The following is a 17,100-nucleotide window of genomic DNA, read 5'->3' on the forward strand; positions in this document are numbered from 1 at the left end:
AAATTATTTGTTCTAGCTCTGTGAAGAATACTGTTGGTAGCTTGATAGGGATTGCGTTGAATCTATAAATTGCTTTGGGTAGTATACTCATTTTCACTATATTGATTCTTCCAATCCATGAACATGGTATATTTCTCCATCTATTAGTGTCCTCTTTGATTTCTTTCACCAGTGTTTTATAGTTTTCTATATATAGGTCTTTAGTTTCTTTAGGTAGACATATTCCTAAGTATTTTATTCTTTCCATTGCAATGGTGAATGGAATTGTTTCCTTAATTTCTCTCTCTGTTTTCTCATTATTAGTGTATAGGAATGCAAGGGATTTCTGTGTGTTGATTTTATATCCTGCAACTTTACTATAGTCATTGATTATTTCTAGTAATTTTCTGGTGGAATCTTTAGGGTTTTCTATGTAGAGGATCATGTCATCTGCAAATAGTGAGAGTTTTACTTTTTCTTTTCCAATTTGGATTCCTTTTATTTCTTTTTCTGCTCTGATTGCTGTGGCCAAAACTTCCAAAACTATGTTGAATAGTAATGGTGAAAGTGGGCACCCTTGTCTTGTTCCTAGATTTCTTGCTGAGAGATCTAGGTGAATGATGGTGCTTATGACTGAGACGGGGAAAACTGAAAGGGAATCAGGTGGAATGATAAGGTGCAAAGACCGTGAGCTTGGTTTGGGCATCAGTTCGATATTCACAGATTGCATTTTGGGTTCCCATGATACATCCAAGCAGAGGAGCCCAGTAGGCAAATGGATGTGGGATTTTCCTGGAGATACAGACGGTTGCTGGCTGCATGGTCATGGAAGAACTCATCCCGACAGGGAGTGCAGTGTGAGTCGGGCAGTCGGCAAGGAGGAGTTTGACTAACGGTCCAGGAGAAGACAAGGCTGCAGAGAAGATGGGGAAAGTGACCCAAGAACTAGGAAGATGGCAGGTTTCTGTTGATTCCTTCATCTCGTACTGCATTGATTCGACTTTAGAGTTAAATCAGAGACACATTAAATTGTTTTCCCCAAACTTTAAAGTTTTTATTTTGTATTGAGATTTAGTCGATTAACAATGTTGTGGTAGTTTCAGGAGAGACATGTTAAATTTTGAGTCTTTTATTAAAGCTGTAAAATTAAAATGTTATTGCATTTCTTTTTAATCCTAATTTTTATTGAGATATAATTGACATTTGACATTGTGTAAATTTAAGAATAATGATTTGATACATTTATCTTGCAATATAACCTTCAGTGTGTTAGCTAACACCTCAATTATCATTTCTTCTACTGGTGGGAACAATTTAGATCTAGTCTTTTAGGAAATTTGATGTTCAGAATACGGTTTTGTTGTCTGTAATCACTGAACTGTGGATTAGATCTCTAGGACTTCTTTATCTACTATTTGCAAATAGATAGAACATCTTTACCATTCCCATACCTTCAGCCCCTGGTAACTACCATTTCACTTTCTTTTCTTTCAGGGTTTTTTCCTTCTTTCTTTTTTTTTTAAGAGTCCACATACAAGGACTACCCTACAGTATTTCAGTTTTTCTCTCTCATTTAACCCAATGCCCTCAAGGTCCATCCATGCTGTCACACATGGCAGGATTTCCTTTTTCCTCATGGCTGAATGGTACTTCTCTTCTGCACATCATTTCTGTCATCTTTATTCTGGAGTAGTTTGGTGGAAAATTTTACAAATTAGGGTAAATCTTTATCTATATATCTCTGTAGACACTGTTATGTGCTGTGCTTAGTCGCTCAGTCGTGTCCGACTCTTTGCAACCTCATGGACTGTTGCCCACCAGGCTCCTCTGTCGTTGGGATTTCCCTGGCAAGAATGCTGGAGAGGGATACTATTTCCTCCTCCAGAGCATCTTTCCTACCCAGGGACTGAACCCCCATCTCTTATGTCTCCTGCACTGGTAAGCACATTCTTAACCACTAGCACCACCTGGAAGCCCCCAGAGATCTTCCTTTCCACACTGGGAGTCGAACCTGGCCCGCTTGGGTGAAAATCAGGCATCCGAACTGCTACATCATGTGGGAGAGGACATACTATAGTCTGGATCTGGAAATATATAAGTATTTATAGATACATATAAAAAAAGGAGTGAAGACAAGATCTTTGCTGAATTGACTATTCAAGAAGGATGTGTGACTTTGGTGTGATTAAATGAGAGCTTTCATTTTTAATAGGACATCTGTATCAGTGCCGTGAAAGAGAGGGACATTGAACAAAAGCTGAAGCAAGTGATTAACGAATGGGACAACAAAACATTCACATTTGGCAGCTTTAAAACCCGTGGAGAGCTCCTCCTGAGAGGAGACAGTACGTCAGAAATCATTGCCAACATGGAAGACAGCTTGATGTTACTGGGTTCCCTCCTGAGCAACAGGTAGGACAATCTTTCCCCTGAGATTTGAGAACTATAATACCAAACACTTCAAGGGAGATTAATTAAGAAACACAACAGTACCCTCTGTTTAATTTATTCAACATCAAAAGTACTTGTTTTAATTTTAGCCCTTGGCACAGCATGGATAATACTGTTTTTATTTCATTATCCTCTCTTTGGGGGATGTGTTGGGGACTCTCAATTGGGCAAAATAACGCAGCATGTAATTAGCCACTTGGATTTTGCAGAGTATTTCAGCTTTGCTGCTGACAAGCCTCATTGCACAGCTGACAGCTCGACAGGCTCTAGATTCCAGAGGGAAAATTATTCTGAATTTTAGAATAATTATTTTACTTCAGAAACCTTTTCATCAACATCTATGAACTAGAAAATTTTAGTTGTGTACATGCTTTAATGAGGTGACAGATTAAGATGGAGAATGAATGTGATTCATAAAGAGAAGTAAAACAGCACAGACAGATACCAACCTAATATTTCTGTTCGACAACAGCAGTAGAGAATGCTACCATACTTTGGACATGTGACCCAGAGACTCATAGATTTCTTTGGTTCAGTGCTTCCTCTTGCTCTGTTTGAAATAATTTTTTTTTGTTCACCAGGATTTTCTCAAATATAGGGTGATTGTGTAAGTGTTTGAAATAAGTAATTGAGAGTATAAAATTAGATCTTAGAGATTTAGACTATTGGTAACCTTGAGTCTGCACTGCTGGGTTGGCCAATACGGAAAAACCTTAATGGACAAACCTTAACGGACTTTTTGGCTAATTGATTGATTAGAATTTGGTGAATTTTTAAAATGAATTCAGTTACTGTTTACACCCAACCAGAATAAGGACAGATGGAAGATAACATACCCTATGGAAGTAGAAAAATACACGTATACCTTAAGTAAGCATAGTATTAGGAATGGGTAACCTTTTCTTACCGATGGCACTGAACCCACAGACAGAGTTGTGTGAAGAACACGTGTTCAACAGAAATTTGGGGAACACCTTTCCTGTGCCATGGGCTTCCCTAATGGCTCAGTGGTAAAGGATCCACATGCAAAGCAAGAGACTTGAGTTTGATCCCTGAGTTGGGAAAGATTCCCTGAAGAATGAAATGGCAACCCACTCCAGTATTCTTGCCTGGGAAATCCCATGGATAGAGGAACCTCACAGGCTACAGTCCCTGGGGTTGCATAAGAGTTGGATACGACTTAGCGACTAACCCATCAGCACTACCACGTGCCATGTGGTCTTCTGGGTGCACTGGATAGAACAGTGAGTGGAACAAATATCTTTGTTGCTCTGGACCTATATTCTTGTGAAAAGCATGAATAAAAACCCCAGAAAGATGTGTAGAATATTAAAGCAATCTGTTTAGCACATAAGAATATGGAAATGAAAATTTTATTCACTAATATGACTAATAGTTGAGATGACTTCAAGTCCGTTTAATGTTGGACTAGAGAGACCAATAAACAGAGAGGAAAGAGAAGAGGAAAAGCAATGAAAGGAAGTACAATCATTTAGGATTAGGATTGTCTGCAAATAACAGAGGCGCCATATGCAACATTGCTCGAACAAGACTGATGTTTGTATCTTTCTCACGTACAAAGAGTCCCAAGTCAATGGCTCAGGTGGGAGTGTGGCCTCTACCACGTCACTGGGGACCCAGGCATTGTCTGACTCACACTGTTTTCCAGGTGTAGCCCTTCTCCTCCATCTATTCTTTATATTCAGTGCTGCTGCTCACTTCTCATCTGGAAAAGTAGTTTCCAGATTTGGCTACACGCTAGCCATAGCTTTGTTGTTATTGTTCAGTCGCTCAGTTGTGTCTGACTCTTTGCGACCCCATGGACTGCAGCACGCCAAGCTTCCCTGTCCTTCACCATCTCCCGGAGTTGCTCATGTCTATCGAGTAGGTGATGTCATCCAATCGTCTTATCCTCTGCTGCTGCTGCTAAATTGCTTCAGTTGTGTCTGACTCTGTGCGACCCCATAGACGGCAGCCCACCAGGCTTCCCCATTCCTGGGATTCTCCGGGCAAGAACACTGGAGTGGGTTGCCATTTCCTTCTCCAATGCATGAAAGTGAAAAGTGAAAGTGAAGTCGCTCAGTCGTTCCCGACTCTTAGCGACCCCATGGACTGCAGCCTACCAGGCTCCTCTGTCCATGGATTTTCCAGGCAAGAGTACTGGAGTGGGGTGCCATTGCCTTCTCTGGTCTTATCCTCTAAGGAGCTTAAAAAAAAAAAAAAATCCCAGTGCTCGTGTTGCATCCCAAACTGATTTAATCAGAGTTCCTGGGGGTGGGATCTAGGCAGACATTGGTAGTTTTTCATGTTTATCAGATAATTACAGTATGCAGCTTGGGTTGAGAAATACTGATGTGGAACATAATCTCCCGGATGTACATTGGTGCAAAGGAGGCTGGGAAATTCAGTATTTTAACTGGGCACCTGTGAGTGTAGGTAGAAATGGGGTTGTATATTTAAAGAAGAAGGAGAAAAAGATCAAAGGCTTTGGAAGACCACCATCAATTTCTGCCTCAAGAGGAAAATGGGAAGATAGATTAACTATGAAAGAAGCAGAGAAGTGGCAGTCATGCATGGACATGAAGAAATCCTCAAATATATGTGTGCACACAGACATGAGTGATGTAGACAGGAGTGGATGGGAAGTTGGAAAGAGGCCCAGAAGAGGGCAGGCTAAAGAGAGAGTCCAGACAGTATCATACTTGAAAATTGAATTCATTGTTTGGTCCCTTCCAATGATTCTGTAATGGTTCCATATTGTGTGAAAAACCAGAGACCCCATGGAAAAGGTACAGAAGTTCAGCAGAGAGAAAGTTATCCCCTTGACTGCAGCAACAAAGACTAGAATGAGTGGAGTCCACTCTAACATCTGATCTGCTTCTTAGATGGCACGTCTCCCACCTCTCTGTGTGTGTTTGTGTGTTGCTCAGTCATGTCTGACTCTTTGTGACTCCTTGGATTGTAGCCCACCAGGCTCCTCTGTCCATGGAATTCTCCAGGCAATAATACTGGAGTTGGTTGCCATTTCCTACTACAGGGCACCTCTCTATGCTCTGAATCAAAAGGGGGAAAAGTCAGTTTAACAGTGCCCAGCATGGAGTGATGAATTAAGCATTCAATAGCATTGTTTTATTTATTTTTAATATTTTTCATATGAAAACCATAGCTTTATTTTTAAAAATTATTTTAAGTTTATTTATTTTTGAATGAAACAAAGATGAATATCTTTCATGAAAAAAGGTACAATTCACTAAGAAGATAGAATAAACCATTAGATACCTAACAACAAAGAAACAAAGATACATAAAGCAAAAATCAGAAGAAACATAAGGGAAAAGGAAAACATACAATCACAGTGAGACATGTTAACATTTCTCTGAGAATATTTTATCAAGTGCAGAAAAAATAAGAGTAGGAGCATCGTGAATAATGTCATTAATAATTTAAATATAATAGATTTCTGCTTATATTAATCTTATATCCTACACAAATATGGTAATATCATTTAAAAAGCAGAAACATTAGAGTTGTAATGAAATATGTGAAAATCAGGATTTTTAAAAACCTCTTTAGTTTGAAAACAACAAACATGAAATACCCCAAATCCCCAAATTCTTAATGTGTTTCTCATCTTAGGTACAATATGCCATTCAAAGCCCAGATTCAACAGTGGGTACAACACCTTTCCAACTCAGCAGACATAATTGAGAGCTGGATGATGGTGCAAAACTTGTGGATCTACCTAGAAGCCGTCTTTGTGGGAGGAGACATTGCCAAGCAACTTCCCAAGGTCTTAGAAATTTCTCTGTGATTTCATTAGGTTTTTAACTTTGAGAACTAATAGCTCATTATCCCTTTAAAAATGCAAAAATATTTCTACCTTTATTGAACCGCCCCTTCTCCAATCTTTTTGTTGTTGTCAAACTATTCTTAAGAGAGAGAGAGAGAGAAATTGTGGAAGAGAGGGGCATGGAAATAAGAGTAAGAATGCCTTAAAATCATGAAGTTTTATAGGAAATGGAGGGTTAAAAATCAAAGAATGAATGCCTGCATAATTGATATACTTCTTCAGATAATTTGAAGGTGGAAATTGGAACACTGTGGAATTACAGAGTTGTTATCTTGACAATGGTAGGATAATTTGTTCTATTACTGACAGCTTAAAATAACTCACACTATAAAATATACCCAATTATATCTGTAGTGCAAAATTGAGGGGTGGGAATCTGCAAGGGAAAACTCCCAAACAACACGGGCCTCTTATCAAGATGTTGAGCATGTTTTTCCTCAACAAATTGTAATCATATCACTAGGTACGTATGGAGTATATTTTGAGATTAACATTTTTTCTTTTTTACCAGATTTCAAGGAGTCTTGTCCAATTACCTTAAATTGTTTGCAAAATTATAACATGTTAACAATAAGAGTTTTAGAAGCATGATAAAGTTGAGTGTTCATTTTGGTTTCCTTAGCTTTCTCTTTGGTTCGCTTTCAGTTTAATTATAGAGGATAGATCTATTAGCAGATTTATGTGTGTGTGTGCTACCAATGAAATATATCCATTCATTAAAATTTTAAGTACTTATTTTTGCACTTATATTTGGGCATGTTTTTCTTCTTGATTGGTGAAGAAGCGTCTCAAATTGGACTTAGTAATGGAAACTTTCACATATAATGTTGGAGGAGCTACGTGGAGTTTCTTGGTCTCATATTTGATATATGTGCTCATTGGTAAAATGCAGAAAATTTTAAGAAAGAAAATAAAAAGTATTCCTACTCTCTCAAAATAAACTGTGCATTTTCCATTTTCCCAAAAAAAGTCTATTCAACAATATTTCAAAATATTAAGGTTATATTATAATTAATTTTAATTATAAAATTTTAAAATGTCCATTTTTCTAAATACACAAATGATTCAATGCTCAGTGTAGAAAGCTTGAAAAGCATAAGATTCGTTTAATTTGGAGATAATTGAAAACAATTGGGAGGGTTCTTTCCTCCCAGATTATCTTATATTATATTATTATTTTTATATCTACTTCCTGTTTTCAGTTAACATAATGTCAGTCCCAGGTTTGAGCTGAAGATTATTATTTAAGAAGGAATCAGTTCAGTTCAGTTCAGTTGCTCAGATGTGTCCTACTCTTTGCGACCCCATGGGCTGCAGCACGCCAGGCTTCCCTGTCCATCACCAACTCCCGGAGCTTGCTCAAAATAATGTTCATCGAGTTGGTGATGCCATACAACCATCTCATCCTCTGTCATTCCCTTCTTCAGCCTTCAATCTTTCCCAGCATCTGAGTCTTTTCCAAGGAGTCAGTTTTTCACATCAGGTGGCCCAAGTATTGGAGCTTCAGCTTCAGCATCAGTCCTTCCAATGAATATTCAGGACTGATTTCCTTTAGGATTGGCTGGTTGGATCTCCTTGTAGTCCAAGGGACTCTTGAGAGTCTTCTCCAATACCACAGATCAAAAGCATCAATTCTTCAGTGCTCAGCTTTCTTTATGGTCCAGCTCTCATATCCATACATGAAGGATGCTATGGTGCAAAAGGCCCAGGAAGAATTGAAATAGAGCACATCTAACATTTCAGGTGTATGCGGATATCCAGACCAGTCAGAAGTCCAGCCTTAGAGGGAGGTATGTGAAACACTCTACCCTTGGGGTCACAGATGTGTCCAAGTGTGCTTTGTTACCTTGTTCTCACAGGAAGCCAAGCGCTTTTCCAATATCGATAAATCTTGGGTGAAGATCATGACTCGGGCACATGAGATGCCCAGTGTGGTTCAGTGCTGTGTTGGAGATGAGACCATGGGGCAGCTGTTACCACACTTGCTGGACCAGTTGGAAATCTGCCAGAAATCCCTTACGGGGTAAGTTCACTGGGTTTGTGAAGGCTCTTAGCATCCTAGAGATGAAAGGGACCAGAGAAACTAGACGGGATTAGCCAATTGGTTTCCTTTTGCTTAGACTTTAATCATGACCAACATTGTGGCGTAGATAAAACTGAGCATTTGGAGCTTTACCTACTCTCCAATCAGTTACTATTAATTGATTTCTCTGATATTGAAATTATAAGATTAACAGCTTCTTTCATCACTGGGACAAGATCTTGCAAATATTTTCATACAGTCCTTGTTTTTAAAATGAATATGTCTGTTTTTCTGATATCTTTCTTGGATAAACATCTGAAGAAGCAAATTATCTTATTAAACTCAACTAAGAACAAGATAGAGAACTGAGAAGATGGATGGTGACTGCAGCCGTGGAATTAAAAGATGCTTTCTCCTTGGAAGAAAAGATATGACCAACCTAGACAATATTTTAAAAAGCAGAGACATTGCTGACAAATATTCATCTAGTCAAAGCTATGGTTTTTCCAATAGTCATGTATGGATGTGAGAGTTGGACCATGAAGAAAGCTGAGCACCAAAGAATTGATGCTTTTGAACTGTGGTGTTGGAGAAGACTCTCAAGAGTCCCTTGGGCTGCAAGGAGATCCAACCAGTCAGTCCTAAAGGAAATCAGTCCTGAATATTCATTGGAAGGACTGATGCTGAAGCCAGCGCCAATACTCTGGCCACCTGATGCAAAGAACTGACTCATTGGAAAAGATCTTGATGCTGGGAAAGATTAAAGGCAGAATGAGAAGGGGGCAGCAGAGGATGAAATGGTTGGATGGCCTCACCAACTCGCTGGACATGAGTTTGAGAAAGCTCTGGAAGTGGGTGAAGGACAGGGAAGCCTGGTTTGCTGACGTCCATGGGGTCGCAGATTCGGACACCACTGAGTGACTGACCTGTCTAACTGAAGAACAAGATGAACTGTGTAGTATACACAAGCAGTCAGGATTATACAAAAACAAGAGCCCAACCTAATACCTGTCAATATATGCAGACACGCCCACAGTGATATATGTGGAGGCTGGATGAATTCCAAGAGTAATAAATAATTTTCTCACTCTTTGGTTAATCATGGTAAAATCACTGAAGTAGAAATATGTTAAATATAGAAATGAAAGTGCAGCAAAATAGGGTGATGATAGAATGAAAAACATTCACGGGGTTTTGGTAGCTCCTGGAGGCAGAGAACAGAGTCAAACCCATCCTTCCATGTAGCTGGATTTTGCTTCTGCCTCAGCGATTGATTCATTGGATTCTTTTAAGATACAGTCCTGTGACTTCCTTGGTGGTCCAGTGGTTAAGACTCTGAGCTCCCAGTGCAGGGGGCCTGGGTTCGATCCCTGGTTGGGGAACTAGACCCCACATGCTGCAACTAAGATCCTGTGTACTGAAACTAAGATCCAGCATAGCTAAATTAAAAAAAAAAAAAAAGACACAATCCTGAGAATTGGAATTGTCAGCCTTTAGCTGACATAGCATGACACTTGCAAACAAAACAAACACAAAACCAAAAAAAGCTCCCTGTGTGTAATTTTTCCTGTCCTCTACAAAATACAAACATTTTCAGGTGAAGTCAAATATATGCATTATATTTGTGAAAAATGAATAAATTCTATCAGTTTTGGAAAAAATACAGTCTCCCAATAGAATATGTAATCCCACTTGGCAAAATTAGTAACAAAAGAAAACAGAACAAAGCAGACTTTGCGTGGGAAAATTAGTTTCTCTCAAAGTCTTTTCCCTGTTTCCATCCAAATTAATGTATTCCTAGAAAGCCTAGTTTTATGTGTTTATGAAGTTTACCTTTTCCTCCCCACTTAGATACTTGGAGAAAAAACGACTTTGCTTTCCCCGGTTCTTCTTCGTCTCGGACCCCGCTCTTCTGGAGATTCTGGGTCAGGCATCAGACCCACATACGATACAAGCCCATTTACTGAATGTGTTCGACAACATTAAGACTGTCAAGTTCCATGAAAAGGTTTGCCTAATTCTCTTTGCTGGCTGGTGATTTACATATCCTGGAATCTCAACTGTCTTTATTAATAGCTCTCCAATAGTGTTTTAAGGATTACCTCCCTTTCCATTAAGCATTACCAAATGACTAAAAAGATACATTTGGGCCCTGTTTGCCTTCAGACCTTGTGATGTTTTAATATCTAAAGTATAGATGTGAATAACAAATCATTTAAATCTGATTAAGAATGCTTTGTATGTAGCATTCATGGCTTTACATGTCAAGTTAATTGTTTAGAAATTTGACAGAGCAAAAAAGCTGTTAATAATTGTTTATCAAAGTGCTTTGATTGAACAGAATTGCCACAGTTGTTTGATTATTTTATTTTATCTTTGTTGTTGTTCAGTTGATAAATTGTGTCCGACTCTTTGCAGCATGCCAAGCTCCTCTGTCTTTCACTACTACCTCCTGAAGCTTGCTCAAACTCATGTCCATTGAGTCGGTGATGCCATCCAACCATCTCATCCTCTGTCGTCCCCTTCTTCTGCCTTCAATCTTTCCCAGCATCAGGGTCTTTTCCAATGAGTTGGTTCTTCACATCAGGTGGCCAGAGTATTGGAGCTTCAGCTTCAGCATCAGTCCTTCCAGTGAATAGTCAGCATTTATGTCCTTATCTATTTTATTTTTATTTTATTTTATGGCTGCACTGCATGGCATGTGGGAGTTCCCAGACCAGGAACTGAACCCAGGGCATGGCTATGAAAGCACTAAATCCTAACCACTGGACCACCAGGAAATTCCCTGATTTAATTGTTTTAATGAGGCTTTGGACAGTTTTGATATAATGATCCTCCATGTTTTTCATCATGCTCCATTGAAAACTTTTTTTTTTTTTTTTTTCAAACACTCTGAATAAGTTTCAAGAATGGTGACATTCATGAGACCCAAAAGAAGTCATTCAATGTGAGGAAAACTACATTTGCATGGCTGCTAGAAGAGATTATCTAATTCACCCCTTCACCCCCAAATTCCCTACAAAATGACCCTTCCAGCTGGATAACATACTCAGTTCCTCTATGGTGCTTCATACAAACCTCAGTATTATTTATCTGTTCATCTAGAATGCAGTTCACATCTGTTGAGCAAATACCATAGACTGGATGTTGTGCTTAGCAGTGGGAATATACCACCCTGGGGAACTTGTGCTCTGGTGGGGTCTGCAGAGTGCAGCTCCTGCAGCGGTAGAGTTAGTTCATTGTAGCATGTATGTGCGTGTATGTGCCCAGTCTTGTCTGACTCTTTGTCACCCCATGGGTTTTAGCCCACTAGGCCCCTCTTTCCATGGAATTTTCCAGGCAAGAATATTGCAGCGGGTTGCCTTTTCTTCTCCAGGGATTCTTCCTGACCCAGGGATTGAACCTTTGTCTCTTGTGTCCCCTACATTGGCAGGTGGATTCTTGGAAGCCATTAGAAGCCAGTCTTTTAACCTCTTACTGGCATAATGTCAGTCCTGGGGTTCCAAGGAAGAATATATTGTAACCCATATTGCAGCTGTTTTTATGCAGCACAACATTCAAGAGAAATTTGGCCATTAAACTGTTGATATTTTTGATTTGCTGTGCTCATGTGTTCGTTGCTCAGTTGTGTCCACCTCTTTGCAACCCCATGGACTGTAGCCCACCAAGCTCCTTTGTCCAGGGATTCTCCAGCTAAGAATACTAGAGTGGGTTGCTGTTTCCTTCTCCAGGGGATCTTCCCAACCCAGGGAGTGAACCTGGGTCTCCTGTATTGCAGGCAGATTGTTTACCATCTGAGCCACCAGGGCAGCTCCTGCAACCCACTCCATTATTCTTGCTTGGAGAATCCCATGGACAGAGGAGCCTGGCAGGCTATAGCCCATAGGGCTGCAGAGAGTTGGACATGACTGAGCATAGCATGCATGCATGTGTTCATGTGATGCACAAGCATGGGAATGCCTGTCAGGAGCCCTAACCTGCAAGTGAGGGGTATACCAGAAGGCTTCCTGCAGGAGAACATGATGTTTGAACTGGTTTTTGGAAGAGGAGTGAAACATATCAGGCAGGTGGGGATGGGACCCCCCTGACCTCTGCTTAGAGCAAGGGCAAGTGCAAGGGCCCTGGGGTATGGGCAGCCTGGGATGTCAGAAGTGTGAGTATGTGAGCAGTGTATTACTTTCTTAGGGCTTCCATGAATTAAAACAGAAAATTATTCTCTCATGGTTCTGGAGGCTAGACATCCAAACTAAGATGTTGGCAGGGTTGATTCCTACTGGAGGCTCTGAGGGAGGGTCTGCCTGTCTCTTAGTTCTGCTGGTGGTCAGCAATCCTTGGTGTTCCTTGGGTGTGGACACAGCACTTCCATCCCCACCTTTGTCTTCACAAGACTTTCTCTCTGTGTGTCTGCATCTAGCTCTCCTTCTTCTAAGGATGCCAGTTATTGGATCTGAGTCCACTGCCATTCAAGGTGACCTCATCTTGAGTACATCTGCAAACACCCTATTTCCAAATAAAGTCTCATTCACAGGTACTAGGGGCTTCCTTTGTGGTTCAGATGGTAAATAATCTGCTACAATTCAGGAGACCCAGGTTTGATCCCTGGGTTGGGAAGATGTCCTGAAGAAGGGAATGGCTACCCAGTCCAGTATTCTTTCCTGCCTGGAGAATTCCATGGACAGAGGAGTCTGGCAGGCTACAGTCCATGGGGTCGCAAAGAGTTGGACATGACTGAGTGGATGCCATGCATGGTCTGTTCACAGTTACTAGGACTTGAGGCTTCAATATATATTTTGGAGGACACAGTTGAACCCACAACACAGGCTGATGAGCAAAGGGAAAAGGAGGAGAAAGAGGCATGGACCATATTCCAGAGGGCCAAGTGTATTACACTATGGGATGTACTTCATCATGAATGTGACAAAAGGCAGGAGAGGTTTTCAGCAGAGAAGTGGCCTGATTTGTGTTTCAGAAAGATCTTCTGTGTCAGGGTAGGAGTTGGAATGGAACAGGGGCAAGGAAATCAGCGTTGAAAGTGATTGCAAAGTCAGGATGGAAAAGGCTGAGTTGTTACAACAAAGGGCATTAGTGGAGTGTGAGAAGAGACAGTGTGGATTGAATGGTAAAAAAAAATCAATGTTTCTTGTAGATCTACTGGATCTATGGGTTGAATGAAGGGATTGAATTGGCTGGGAGGTTCTGCTTGATGTTTTGCTCAAATCCTTCTGCTTTAGCCCCAGGACTTTATGGTCCCAGAGCAAAGCCTCTCATTGTCTGATTGTACATTGAAGATAATTGAAACATCCTCATTTTCAGCCTCTGTTCATAGCAATTACTGCTTAAAAATAAGTAGAATTGCTTTTTTTTTTCCCTTGTTGCTGTTTCTGCCATAAGGTTTCTAATGACGAGGAGTTGATCCTGGTTTTGTGGATCCTAAATCTTATAATATTATAAATACAAATTTATATTCAGGATCTAGAAGGTTGTGCAAGGAGGGACCCTGAAACTCAAGGCTCATCAGCTTCTTGGTAGATAACTTCTGTGGACAACTAAGGAGCATTTAATTAATGCAGACTGATCTAAACCCAAGGGAACAATATTCCATTTATTAGAGAACAAAAACAAAACAAACATTTGCCTTTATTTTATAATTGGCATCATAGTTGTTCCTCAGTAACTGTGGAGAGGATTGGTTCCAGAACACCGGAGAATACCAAAATTCATGAAGGCTTAAGTCTCTTATATAAAATGTGGTAGTATTTGAATATACCTATGGATTTCTCCTTGGAAGGAAAGCTATGACAAACCTAGACAGCATATTAAAAAGCAGAGACATCACTTTACTGACAAAGGTCTGTATAGGCAAAGCTATGGTTTTTCTAGTTGTCATGTATGGATGTGAGAGTTGGATCATAAAGAAGGCTGAGCACTGAAGAACTGTTATTTTTGAATTGTGGTGTTGGAGAAGACTCTTGAGAATCCCTTGGACAGCAAGGAGATCAAACCAGTCCATCCTAAAGGAAAAAAACCCTGAATATTCATTGGAATGACTGATACTGAAGCTGAAGCTCCAATTCTTTGGCCATGTAATGAGAACTGACTCATTGGAAAAGACCCTGATGCTGGGAAAGACTGAAGGCCAAAAGAGAAGGGGGCACTAGAGGATGAGATGGTTAGATAGCATCAATGACTCAATGGACACGGATGTGAGCAAACTCTAGGAGATGGTGAAGGACAGAGGAGCCTGATGTGCTGCAGTCCATGGGGTTCCCAAAGAATTGGACACAGCTAAGTGACTGAACAACAACAATGCATAGTCCCTAGATTATTTACCATATAATGTAAATCCTGTGTAAATAGTTGCCAGTATGTGTCAAATTCAAGTTTTGCTTTTTGGAACTTTCTGGAATTTTTTTTCCAAATATTGTTGATCAGAGGTTGTTTGGGTTCTTGGATTTGGAACTCATGGATGTGGAAAGCCAACTATATTTTGCTTAATTGGCATGAATGGCTGGTAAGGTGAGTAGGAAAGTAAGACAGTCAGGATTTTTAAGGACTAATTGGAAACAGGAAGTTTAGTCTCAGAGATCTGTCTTCCAACACTGCACGCAGTGGGTAGTGCAGCACCACCTGAACTGTGTTTTGAACTCCAAATGCTGCAGACATTCTCATTATGCCGTACTGCATGGAAATGAAAGTGGTATCACCAGACTAGGAGCTGGGTTTGCATTAGAATATATTATGTGCAACCAACAGCCTCTGTAAAGAGCATAATGTTTAGTGTAGAATTGGAATCGCCATGTGAGATGTTTGCATTGATCATTTTGACCAGGTGATTGCTAAGGTCAGGTCAGATCAGATCAGATCAGTCACTCAGTCGTGTCTGACTCTTTGCGACCCCATGAATTGCAGCATGCCAGGCCTCCCTGTCCATCACCAACTCCCAGAGTTCACTCAGACTCACGTCCATGGAGTCAGTGATGCCATCCAGCCATCTCATCCTCTGTTGTCCCCTTCTCCTCTTGCCCCCAATCCCTCCCAGCATCAGAGTCTTTTCCAGTGAGTCAACTCTTCACATGAGGTGGCCAAAGTACTGCAGTTTCAGCTTTAGCATCATTCCTTCCAAAGAAATCCCAGGGCTGATCTCCTTTAGAATGGACTGGTTGGATCTCCTTGCAGTCCAAGGGACTCTGAAGAGTCTTCTTCAACACCACAGTTCAAAAGCATCAATTCTTCGGTGCTCAGCCTTCTTCACAGTCCAACTCTCACATCCATACATGACCACAGGAAAAACCATAGCCTTGATTAGATGAACCTTTGTTGGCAAAGGAATGTCTCTGCTTTTGAATATACTATCTAGGTTGGTCATAACTTTCCTTACAAGGAGTAAGCATCTTTTACTTTCATAAGGTCAATCCTTATCAAAGCTGGTGGTATGGATGGCTGACTCTCAGAGAGTCCCGTTTTATCTGGGGAAACTTTAGAGACTTTTTGATGATCACATTGTATTGAATATTTCTCTTACAAAACAAAATTTTCCTTCTTAAGCATAGAGTATTTGAAATTGATTTAGTATTCCCTTTTTGATTTCATGGCTATCTTTTGAAAAAATTGTTTTGAAATTGAATTTGTATCATCCTTTGCCTTTTATTTTATAATATATAGCTTAAATTTCTACAAGAAGGATAACATTGACAAGAGGGCAATGGAGAAATTCATTCTTTATATAAATATAGCTTTTCTTGGGCCTCTAACACAGATCTATGATCGCATTCTGTCAATTTCCTCTCGAGAGGGTGAGACAGTTGAGTTGCATAAACCCGTGATGGCAGAGGGCAATGTGGAAGTTTGGCTTAATTCTCTCCTGGAGGAATCTCAGGCCTCATTACATCTTGTGATTCGCCAGGCAGCAGCAAATATTCAAGAAACAGGTTTCCAACTGATTGAATTTCTTTCTTCTTTCCCTGCTCAGGTCAGTGTATTGAAATTGGAAAGTTTTTTTTTTTAACAGAAGAGTCATTTTAGGTCTTATTTGTTGTCTATTATAAATGACACAACTGACTATAATTTAACTCCAGAACAATATTGAGATTTTCATAAGAATTTGTTAAATATAGATAAGTTTAAAGGTTTCAACTACAGATTGTTGCTGTTATATATCTATGTTTTTACATATATATTTATGCTATAGAAATATTGGTATATTTTATTTTTTTAGTATGTAAGAAAGTATTTATTTTTCTTTTTTAAAATTTTAATTGGAGGGTAATTAATATTAAATCATCACAATATCGTGATGATTTTTGCCAAACATCAGCATGAATCGGCCATAGGCATATATGTGTTCCCTCCTCCTGAACCTGCATCCTTCCTTTTTCCCCACCCCATCTTTCCACAGAGCACTGGCTTTGGGTGCCCTGAATCACACATCAAACTCCCACTAGCTGTCTATGTTACATATGGTATTGTATATGTTTCAATACTATTCTCTCAAAGCAACCCACCCTCTCCTGAAGTAAGTCAGAAAGAGAGAGACAGATATTATATATTAATGCATATATACATGGAGTCTAGAAAGATGGTACCAACGGTCCTACGTGCTGGGCAGCAAAGGAGTGGGAGTGAATATAATTTCTTTAATTTAAAATATTTTTTTCCTACTGAATTTCTTTAGTACATAAATCATAAAATGTCCTGTGTTTTACTAGAAAAATGACAAATACATTTTAACAATAAAATACAGAAAATGATATTTCCTTAGTGATGTGATCGAGAAAGATTTTGTGATTACAGTGTATAA

At 39.8% G+C, this 17,100-nt stretch overlaps 1 protein-coding gene across 1 annotated transcript in view; it reads left to right on the forward strand.

Annotated features, from left to right (window-relative positions):
• Window positions 1-17,100, forward strand: part of DNAH5 (dynein axonemal heavy chain 5) — a 276,738-nt gene that overhangs the window by 80,749 nt on the left and 178,889 nt on the right. The window contains 5 exon segments of the mRNA XM_070357713.1: window positions 2,192-2,391; window positions 6,067-6,220; window positions 8,140-8,303; window positions 10,155-10,311; window positions 16,060-16,272. Coding sequence (XP_070213814.1) covers window positions 2,192-2,391; window positions 6,067-6,220; window positions 8,140-8,303; window positions 10,155-10,311; window positions 16,060-16,272 — 888 coding nt within the window.

The sequence above is a fragment of the Bos mutus genome, chromosome 20 (genome assembly GCF_027580195.1).
Source record: "Bos mutus isolate GX-2022 chromosome 20, NWIPB_WYAK_1.1, whole genome shotgun sequence".
NCBI lineage: Eukaryota > Metazoa > Chordata > Mammalia > Artiodactyla > Bovidae > Bos > Bos mutus.